Below are 10,666 nucleotides of genomic sequence, written 5' to 3'. Positions count from 1 at the left end.
GGACCGTCTAGTGGCTCGGAGCGGTATTTGGTCGCGCGACGCTGAGGCGTGCGCATCGAACTGATTCGTTCGCACGGTGAGAGTTCGTATCGGTCAAAAATCAATCTTACAGCCACCGCTACGTTCAATTTTCCTGACAATCGAAAGGAAATTCGGATATCGGACATGTTACGAAAATTGCTGAGCAAATCTGGTCGCAGACTCCTTAGGGTAAGGCGATGACAATTATCCCTTTCGACTGTGTTGCACGCACGCACGTATACACGCACGTTTCTGTCGCATCGGCCGACCTGATTTCTTTAACCTCGCGTTTCGCATCGTTAACCTAGTCACCGGGTTGATGTCGCTATTTTGATTTTAGTTTAATTTCGTCTAATCGCCGCAACGAAGCGACCCTTTCCTCGTTTCCCGTATACATTACAAGATTTCTTTACACACGTCTAACTAAACCTTGAATCAATTCTATATAGGACATTTTTCATACGACGCAGGGCTGTGTAATTTTCGTCAGCGTGATTTTAGCCTTGCTCGACATTGATTCGTTTAACTACAACCCAACTCGCACGAACATATGCTTTGCTCGTAAGGTGCATGTACTACGTGTATCTACGACCTAACCTACCGATGCTATATAGTCGGTTCAAAACGTTTAATCGCTTGAAGCGAGTTGTCGATAGAGTTCGATGTTTCGTTCGTTCGCCGATTAATTCGAATCGATCGGATTAAAATTAACAGAGAGAAAAGATAAAGGATGGTGGAGACTATATCGTATGCCGCTGTTTCGATTTGCAGGCCATCAAGAAATTGTCAACGAGAAGCCGCAAGGTGAAAAAGTCACAAAACTTGACCTCTTGGCAGTCGGCCATGCCGGAGTTGGAGACAGAGTCTCTTTCGTGGTCTTTACCATCTCTGGATACGAAGAGCATCGACACGTTCACGACGTACGTTGCCGACAATTCCGAGGATGGTGGCTCCATGTGTTGCTTCTGTGACGAATACGAGGAGAATCAGCGAAACGAGAACATAGAGAACGAAATGATGATCTAACGCATGCGACGTTACGGTTGCCACGAGTATTTAATCCATACGTTTACTTCCATCTTTCTCTTCGTTGGCGAGACGAATTTAAATCTCGTCGTCGCTGTCGTCGCTTCGAGCGTACTAACGTAGCCACGATATCGACGAACGAACATCGGAACATGGAAGAGTCGAGACGATAAAAAAGAAACATAAACATCGACGGACATTTGGATATCCTTTGCGATTCGCTTTATAAGATGATTGTACGCTCTATTATCTTTCGAGCGGAATTTTAAAATTGGACCACGCCGAATCCTACGTTCTATCAAAGAGGATATATACGTTACCTACGTACATACGTACTTTTTTTCACAATGCAACGAACCGTCTAAAAAGATAGCTATATATACTCTTAAGAGCGAAGGATGTAATGTCGGGTGAAATCGAGCCTATTAGATATATTTTCGTTTATAACGTTTATAACGTATAAACACGGAGAATGAAAGAAAGAAAGAAAGAATAGTCTAATTATGTACTTACATCGGTCTTCCGAAGAGCGACACGTTGGTAGAATACCACGTTGGTGGTAGGTCGATTCGATCGAGTGGGATTTTTCTCACGAGCGTTTACTCGTTATTTCGATCTCGCATCGACTCGATCGCCATTGGATGATCGCATTTGATCGTTGATAATCAACAGAGGGACAGTAGAGGAATTAAAGCGAGAAAAGAGGAAGGAGAAAAATACGTTGTTTCTTAGACGTAAAGAAAATATCGATGCTTCGATATATGCAAATAATCTACCTGAAATGCACGATGACGCGCGATTTAAACATTTTCGTTATCGAAAGTATTATTTCTAGGGATACGATATTTTGCTCGCACGATATGCTCACAGAGATATCAAATTGTTTTATGGTACAAATTAGTCCTGAAAATTGCACTCCATACGTAAGTACGACAGAGTGCTGGCTACGCGTTCCACTGGTCGTAAGCTTAGGTTCAAGCTTGCGGAAGAAGCGCGCGGCAGTTAAGGCCGCTCTTGTATTTTACTAGCAGTATTCTTTTCAAATTACCGTACATCGTACGATTTATGTTAAGATAACGTCGAACGTTGGTTCTCTCGTGCGACCATAGTTTTACGTATAACGTTTGTACGCGTCGTGTACTTACTCGTATCGTACTTACGTGTATAGGTATATGTACAGACGTGCGAAATTACGCGAATCTATATGTACATAGTTATAGGATACGCGCGAATGTACATAGATACGATGATATACGATAATGAACGAGTGGCGATATCTTATTGTAAGTATGTCCGACGAGGCTGTGACTTTTTAATGCATGCGAATATATCGTAAATAAAATAGTTTTCTCGACGATTATTCGACGTTTTTACGACCCCTGCCGTTCAAGCTTCGATCGAAGCTTCCGTTCGTTCGCCATAACGCAAAACACGTAACTCGTGTCCGTATGCAAGTACAGCATAACGCGTCCACGCTTGCGATCAAAGAGGCACATAGGTACTCGTACTTGTGTATAGGCGAAGGTAGAGGAGGTACGTTCGAGGATCGATCGGGTGGCGGACACTAACGATCGAGCGAGTTTCTTAAACGCACGAGCGACCAAATAGGTACGTACGACTAACAACCAGCGTTCCATGGTAACGTTTGGAAGGTTTGCAAGAAAAGGGAGGAGCACGAAGGACAAAGAGAGGCGACGGTAATTCGGCGGCTCGGCATCGAACAATAGCCACGTGCCCACGCACTATTCTTCCTGTTTGACAATTAGCTTGGCTACTCCCCGTGGATTTTGAATATTCGTAAAAAAGAAAAAGAGGAAAAAAAAAAAGATGCAGCAGCGGCTAATTATTCTCATCGATCGTAACGAGCTGCGCGAATTTCCCGTTTTGCGAAGGTATTCTCTATGGAAGGTTTAACGAGTCGCAAAACTGGTCCGTATGCCGCTATTCGTGCGGAACCCTACTACGGACGCTTACTTTGTTTCTCGTTGCGACCAATAGTTGGCCTCGGCAAGCTGCAAAACGAATCTTTGCATAAGAATAGTTGGCGGACTATGTCGTTACGAGCACGATGCGTCAGCGGGCATAGCGCGAATCCTGTTCCGGGGAAAACTCGGGACGATAGAGGATAAGGAGCGGGGATAGACGCGAGGAGAGAATAAGTCGGAAGATGGTTTCGGGAATTTTACTCGATCGGCGGGAAACGTTGCGGCAGGAACGACAAGTCGGACATAACGTGCGTGTACATATATACATAAGTAAATAAATATACGTTGTAGTATGTTTCGTTATCGACATTTTATTGCAAACATCTTTGAGCGTTTCCTTCCATAGGACGTACGCAGCGCGATACGTTTAATGGCACTTGTTCGATCGATACGCTTTCGACTCGATTATCGTACAAACGAGCAGACTATATTTGTCACAAGAGGAACGTGAAATATAAAGGAGTAAAAAATAGAAATAAGAGCGAGCGATTTCGATCGCGTTTCGTTATTTACAATAATTGCCATTATATCTATATACAAATCTATGTACAAGATCGTCGCTCGATCGGCAGGCATCGCGAATCGAGTCGAATCGAATAAATAGATAACCATCCGTTTAGATGGTTATTAGGTACTCGCGTGACTATCGTACGTAAAGTACCGTACCGTGTCGTAACTTAGAAAAGAGAATTCCCTGAGATGAATTGGGAAGAAGAACTGGGAAGAACGCGTAATCGCCAGGAGAGAGATCGCCACGTTCGTTCGAGGATGAGACGAGACGACAAGAAGACGCAGGAGGTGGCGGAACTCGTCTAAGGATAGGCCGCGTTTCAGTAGGCCAGTTCGGCACCCCACGGTCTATAAGGTTTACCGTGTTGCTGCTGGGGATACTGGCCGGGATACTGGCCCCATCCGAGCGCGGTACCACCCAGGAGAGGCGGCATAGTAGCCGTTCCAGGTGGCATTCCAGGGGGAACCGAGCTCGCCGCCGGCTCGTAGCTGCTGCTCGTCGAGGACGACGTCAAACTTGTCACCGGGGGAACGGACGAGGGCACCGCGGACGGAGGATGATCGCGGTGAAAACTTTGCAGATGGGAGAGCAATCGTAACCTCAAAGGATCCCTCTCGTCGAGACCTTCCATCGTGACCAAGTAGCGACCAACTTCGGCCGCGCATTCTCCCCAGCCGACCGCGTGGTAATCCATCGCCAGTTTCGTACTGTCGTATCCTTCCGGACCTGTAAAATTTCAAGACCGTGTCAAGTACGCGCAGAGCGGTATCGATCTTGATTCGGATTGGCGCGGATTTTTGATCCACGCGAAAGGATATGGCAGCCGGAAGGATATGGTACGCGTAGTACGCGCAGAAGAAACGGGACAGGTAGCGTGGGAACCGTTTAGACCCCCGTAGATCCTGACAGATGCGCGTCATCCGAGCCGCTACGCGCAGGCTGCGAAAATCGAGACTACGGTTTCACGACGATACGCTGATCTCTTCCGCGTTTCTTTTCCTTTTCTTTTCTCTTTTTCCGTTGGCCGAACATCGCGTCGGTTCTTCCCCTCGTCGAGAGCGTCGCGTGTTTCGGAAGAGGCGCCGGTTACGCAAAGACGAATAAAATACGCGATACACCGGTTCGCGTTTGGAAAAATCGCGAGAGATCGCGTTCGGAACGTTTGGTAAAAAAGAAAGGGAAGCAGAGAGAGAGAGAGCGCGATCGTGGATCGATAGAGACGGGAATCGCTATCCGATAGATAGGCGAGAAGGCAAGGGCGAAAACTACGCGTACGTGTGTGTACGTGCGCGCGCGCGCAGATATAAAACGGGAGTCGGTTTCCCACAGGGTTCGACATCTGCCCCGACCGTGAGCAACTCGGCGGTGCCTCCTTGACGAAGGGTGCCACGCGGGACACCCCACTACTACCTAACTCGCCACCAATCGTGGGAACACCACTTCGGAAGAGTCGTTGACTTCCTGTGCTTCCCACAGGATCTCCGATTCGGCTGCGGCTCCTCCCTGCCACCTGCTTCTCTCCAAGGATATCTCGTTCACCGACGCGACCACGCGCTTCCCTTTCAAATCGCCGGAATACCGTTCGATCTCGCGTCTTTCTTCTCCTTTTCTTTGTCCGCTGGATCAGCGCCGACACCGAGATCCTCTTTACGAACGAACGCCGTCATTTTCCAGCGCCCTCGCGTCGTTTAGATGCCAACCAACGACTCGGTCTCGGTCGTGCACGAGATCCCGTAAATGACCGCGACTCGTGTTTTCACGATTTTAACGCACGGACGACAGATGGTTTTTCGGTTGCACAGTTTCGAGTCACACGCGATTACCGCGATACGTGGCACGGCGCACGGTCAACAGGTGTCTCTCGGTAGGAAAAAGTATCGCGTCGTACCGATTTACGAGAGAACGTCGCTCGTTTGGTCGTTTCGCTCGACTCGCTCGAACTTTCTTAACACGTAGCATTCCGGTGTCGCGATAGCGCTTGATTTTCAGTTAATCGCTCGACCGCCGGCGCCGGCATATTGCGGCACTTTTGTTTCTCTATCTATGCACGTCTTACGCATCGACGCGTACGCACTTGTCGTCGTTCGTTTCTTTCCCCGTTTAGTCTGCCTCAAGAAACAAAATACGCGCAATGGGAAGAAGAATCGCTCTGCGAAAGTGTTCTCGGAAGTCGGTATCGCGGTATCTGTTTCGCGTGCCAACCGTCTCGACTAAAAGGCGATAAGTTTTATAATTCTGTGCCTTTCTACGCATGTAACACGAGCGAGATTACCGAATTTATTTACGCGTCTATCGCTGATGGACCTTCGCTTTATCGGATCGTTCGATATGCTCGGAAGATTCCGACGTTTCGACATTTTCTTTAACTGTTCGTTCTTCGGAGACAAACGAGCGAGCAACGGTTTCAGGCTTCCAGCGGCTGGTGTTTAACCCCTTCCCCTGACACTTTGCTCGACGGAACCGGGCTCAAGCGGTAGGCGGTACGATGTTTATGTTTGGCCCTCGATTTTCTGTTTGGGCCAAGATCTTCGTCACGAGTCAGACTCGTTGGAGCGCGGGAAGGGGTTAACCGGCGTGCAACGCGGATGGCCGTGGTCGGGAGGCTTACCTTTGTTTCGAAGAGATCGCAAATGTTCAACGGTGAGCTGCAAGATCTCCGCTTTCTCTAATTTGCCGCTGTGAGGATCTCTCGCTGCCGCCGGCACTAATCTCCGCAGCTCGCCGAGCGACGCGTTTATTCTGTCGCGGCGTTTCTTCTCTATCATTCCTCTTCTTCGCTTTCGCGACGCGTGCTGACAGGAATCGCCTCCCGGCGAATTACAACTGTATCGAACAAATAAGAGAATCAACAACGATCGAAACGAATTAGTCGGTGGAAAGCGTAAGTGCACGACCTATGTAACCGACTATGAGTCCAACCGATCCGGTACTATCGAATTTATTATTAACGTTACGGTCGATCCGGGGGTTGCTCTTTCCAACGGTCACCCTCTCTCGCAAGACAATGAGATTTTAATTAGCGCGTCGTTGGAAAACATCTGGACGTATGCGGTCGATCGGATATGAAACACTCGGATTGGACGCGGGATCGAAATCGACGTCGAAACTTACGGTTCTTTGCCGCTCTCCTCGGAAAACACGTCGTCGCAATCGGAATCGCTCATAGTTCTTTTCAAGTTTCTCTGTTGCGACGTTTGTTGTTGCTGTTGCTGTTGCTGCTGTTGTTGCTGTTGCTGCTGCCCGTTCTCCTGACTCCTTATGTCCACGACGTCGATCTTGAGATCGGGGAACTCGTGACTAGATCTAATCTCGCTACTCATGTCTGGCCTCATTCCCGACAAATCCTGGTGATGTCGCACCATCTCGGGTCTGTGCAATTCCGGTGGCTGGTGTCGTTGTTGCATCTCCGATGCGGCGGAAGGATGCCTCGGATCGGATCTGTGCATCTCGTGTCTGAGATCGGCGGTGCTGGTGGTAGTGGTGGCCGGATGCCTGAGGTCGTGAGGCGGACGCGGATCATGATGATGGCGCGGTGCGTCGGAATGCTGCGGCTGATAAGAGGGATGCGGCGGCGGTGGATAGCCCCAGTGGTGATGAGGATGAGTAGAAGGCGGACCGGGAAGACCGGAGATGTGATTGGGACCGACCGGTCCGACAGGACCAACCGGGCCGGAGCCTATTTCCGATGACAGCAACGTGCTGTTTTCGTCCGATCGCGCCACCACGACCCTCCACATTTCTTTTTCTTTCTTCGCGAATTATCCCCCTCTTCGACTCCTATATATTCCTCCAAATCGATCGGCGACGCTTTCTTCGCAGACACGGAAATCGCGCACAGATCGAAAACAGATCGTCACTGATTCATCGTAAGCTATCGCGTCGTACGTTCGTTGGCGATCGTCGCTGTCACTCTTCGCCGCTACGTTGCACCGCAAAGACACGAGGAAGACGAAGTCGGCCGTCGCAAGATGCGATCGTTCTTTCGCGTAACGTTGGCCGGAAGTCGATGGTGTCCACGTGTCGCGGCTTCCAGAGGAGGTTCGCGGTCGCGTGTACGCGCGCCAAGTAGACTCGCGATATATTGGACGATGGTGCGAAACGCGACGCACTCGCAGGCGTGTGCACTGGTCGCGTGGCGGACGACGTTTGTCATGTGCGGGCGGACTTGGGGACGGCACACGACCGCGTGCCCCGTTTCGTCCCTGGCCCTATTGGTGGGGACTAGGTGTGCCGCGCCTCCTTGGTGCGGAGGGGGCAACTTCTCTGTTTCGCTTCTCGATCGCAAGGTGAAAACCCCTCTCCTCTCCTCTCCTCTCTCTCTCTCTCTCTCTCACACACACGTACACACAACCCCTGCGCTCCCTTTAGAAGCACAGGGGTTTACGACTGGGGGAAGAAAGAGAGCGAGAGACCAAGGGGGAGTAAAGCGGCGATCGGACGGGGCGATTTTCGTGGGAACGCTCGTGGCGCTTAACTGGTCGCACGCCGCCTCTACCCTCTTGTTCGTGTCCGTGCGAGATTTTGCAAAATCTGGGAACGTGGCGCCACTCGCTGCACGTTGGCGTCGTGTACGTCGACGAGCGTTACTGGCGCTTACCGAATCGGACGAGGAAGAGGAAAGCGGTCGAATCTGTCAGAGAAAACTGGATCTCGCGGATCGGTCCTTAAATTAGCGTGAAATCGCTTTGCTGGTTGAGCTATCTCTCGACGCGACTCCCACGGTTGCCAGGACTCGCGAACGCTCGCTTACCGAGCTACGAAGGGTGGCCGGCTACGAGGGAGGGTGCGATCACGATAGAACGTTCTCACGCAGCAATCGCACGCGGCACGCGCTCGTACGATTATCGGTGGCTCTATGGGAACCAAGTCGACTAATCGTGCGTCCCGTCGTTGACTTTTTATCGTCGATTCGCCGACTATTCGTCGAATCCGAAAGAACGAAAATTCCTCTTTGTATTCTTCGGCTAGCGAGATCAGAATATCCGAACTTTCGGCAATTCGGCGATGCCTTGTACGCGAACTAATTCGAAAGACCGCCGTCGCGATTGGCGCGACGTTCGCGATCGAGAAAGCTCGATCGATACTCCGGTAGAGTTCTAGCGCGATATTCCGCGTCGCTCTGTGGATAAGAGAAGGCCGTCGAAATCGAAGCAAAGTATTTCACCGTCGCTTCCGGGCTGCACGCGACTCGTGCACGTGAAGTCGCGTGTCCCGAATCTTGTCGCTCGTGTACGCTCGTGTTGCTCTGAACGGGCACCGCGCCGTGACTTGGCGCGTTAGCGGTCGCTCCTTCTTCGACATACGCTGTCCATTTCGAAGAGGTTGCCGCCTGATTTTTACACGCTTCTATCCACGCTTCTATCCACCACGAGCGAAACTAGTAGGGATAATTTTACAGGAGGACCTTCGCTCGTTTCGGCCTACAAATATTTATATTCATAATTCCAGCCGGACCGACGAGTACGCGCGAAAGCGTCCAGTCGATTTGTCCGATGGCTTGCCCATCTCTTGCACAAACAACGAATGTTCGGTGTAAAGCAAACACGCATAAAATTAGTAGCGTTCGACACTTGTCCGACGCGATCTTCCTTGCGAAAACAAAGGTTTGGAATTCGATCGGACGATGGACCGAAGGGTGATGGACCGCGTCCATCGATCGTGACCGGTGGTCACACCCTCCCCCGATCGACCGGTTGACCATCGACGTTGACAGTTGGCACCGCGACACAATCGTCCGATAATTGGTTGATATTGTTCGGAATGCTCGAGTCCGAAGCAGCGCGCGCGCACGCATATGCCAGTCCGCGTATCCAAATGATCGTGTGCTCGATTGCTTTACGATTTGTTGGTGCAGTTTCTCCGATCAATCGGAAATATGAATTTATCGGCGATCACGTTACAGTATCTCCACGCATCCGCGAGAATTTATCGGCGATAGTATTACGACGATCGGAATAGAATGATAAATATCAGTCCCTACGATTCTATGAACCGTACGTTCTACCCTTGTTTGTCCTCGTAATCTTTCTCCACCATCGAATTCTTCTTTTGTATCGTGTCATACCTCGGATTCTATGTACGTGAAAATACACACGTTTCACGAGGTTAGTCGCAATTTTACGTACCTGCAAATACGAGCAATTCGATCCTTACCTTTCCTCGCTACACTCTTTTCCCTTTCTTCTTCCTCTCTGAGCAGTTTTTGACCAGTTCGAACGATAGCGAAACATTTTTCACGTTTCCAATCGAATGTCTGAAAATTCGACGAGTCATGGAACGTCTCGTCCCATGCCATATGTGCCATGGGCGCATCGTAGCTTGCCCTTCGCCAATTAATCGACTTTCCGATTAACCGCTGTCCAACTCGAATTACAAGCCCATAGTGTTAAACACAAATCCGGGGAAAAACGAAAAGTCGTCTTGCGATCAGTTTCTAGTGTCTTCGGTGTAATTCCGATTCAGTTAGTTCCCATATCCGTTGAAAACGTTGGCCTACGAACAAAAAAAGGACGTTGTGTATTCTCGAGAGTGGGGGTGGTCAGAAACTCATCGCATTTAAATGAATATATACATTTACAAAGTCGAATGGGAATGCTCACACCCTAGAATTATACTCCCATTTAAAAGTCACCCCAATCGTCGCAGCAATTCGCCGCGGTTCGGGGCGTCTCAATTGAAAACAAGTGTAAATCGTCGCGGATCCGCGCTCATATATTAAACAATTTTTTTAGCCGTGATTTTCAAAGGTGACAGCTGTCACGCGCCGATTCGGCGGACTGGAACAACCGCGGAACCACGTTCCTTCCTTTCCAATATGTCACTGCACGTCCATCTTCGAAATTTCATTTTATTCGTTTCTACTTTCATAGAATAGAACGACATTGCGTTCAGTTAACCAGCTCCTTGCCACCATGCTATGGAACGATCGATCATGCGTCCAAATTTTACAACATCACCGGCTATTGTATGAATTAAGATACCTTTGATCGATGACTTTTCAATCGAAATCTACTATCGCTTGATCCCAGGGGAAAATGTAGCGGCCGTGTTAATGGTACATATTGTCCTAACGCGTTAACTCCCCCCGTTTTTGTTTCAAACAACTCTTTACCTACGTAGTAGG

General features: G+C 49.6%; 2 protein-coding genes across 2 annotated transcripts; one reads left to right on the top strand and one right to left on the bottom strand.

Annotated features, from left to right (window-relative positions):
• The first annotated feature begins 22 nt into the window (after positions 1-22).
• Positions 23-2,404, top strand: LOC126928769 (uncharacterized). Its single transcript, XM_050744492.1, has 2 exons — positions 23-210; positions 793-2,404. The coding sequence occupies exons 1-2, from the start codon at positions 166-168 to the stop codon at positions 1,045-1,047; spliced, it is 300 nt and encodes a 99-aa protein (XP_050600449.1). The 5' UTR covers positions 23-165; the 3' UTR covers positions 1,048-2,404.
• Positions 2,405-3,323: 919 nt separating this feature from the next.
• LOC126928765 (hairy/enhancer-of-split related with YRPW motif protein) lies at positions 3,324-10,090 on the bottom strand. The gene is made up of 4 exons (XM_050744481.1): positions 9,697-10,090; positions 6,655-9,615; positions 6,152-6,366; positions 3,324-4,269 (listed from the first exon to the last, which is right to left on the bottom strand). Exons 2-4 carry the CDS (start codon positions 7,278-7,280, stop codon positions 3,863-3,865), a joined length of 1,248 nt encoding a protein of 415 aa, XP_050600438.1. The 5' UTR covers positions 7,281-9,615; positions 9,697-10,090; the 3' UTR covers positions 3,324-3,862.
• Positions 10,091-10,666: the final 576 nt, after the last annotated feature.

The sequence above is a fragment of the Bombus affinis genome, chromosome 2 (genome assembly GCF_024516045.1).
Source record: "Bombus affinis isolate iyBomAffi1 chromosome 2, iyBomAffi1.2, whole genome shotgun sequence".
In the NCBI taxonomy this organism is placed as follows: domain Eukaryota; kingdom Metazoa; phylum Arthropoda; class Insecta; order Hymenoptera; family Apidae; genus Bombus; species Bombus affinis.
The sequence above is the reverse complement of the archived record's forward strand: the minus strand, read 5'-3'. Positions and strand labels throughout refer to the sequence as shown.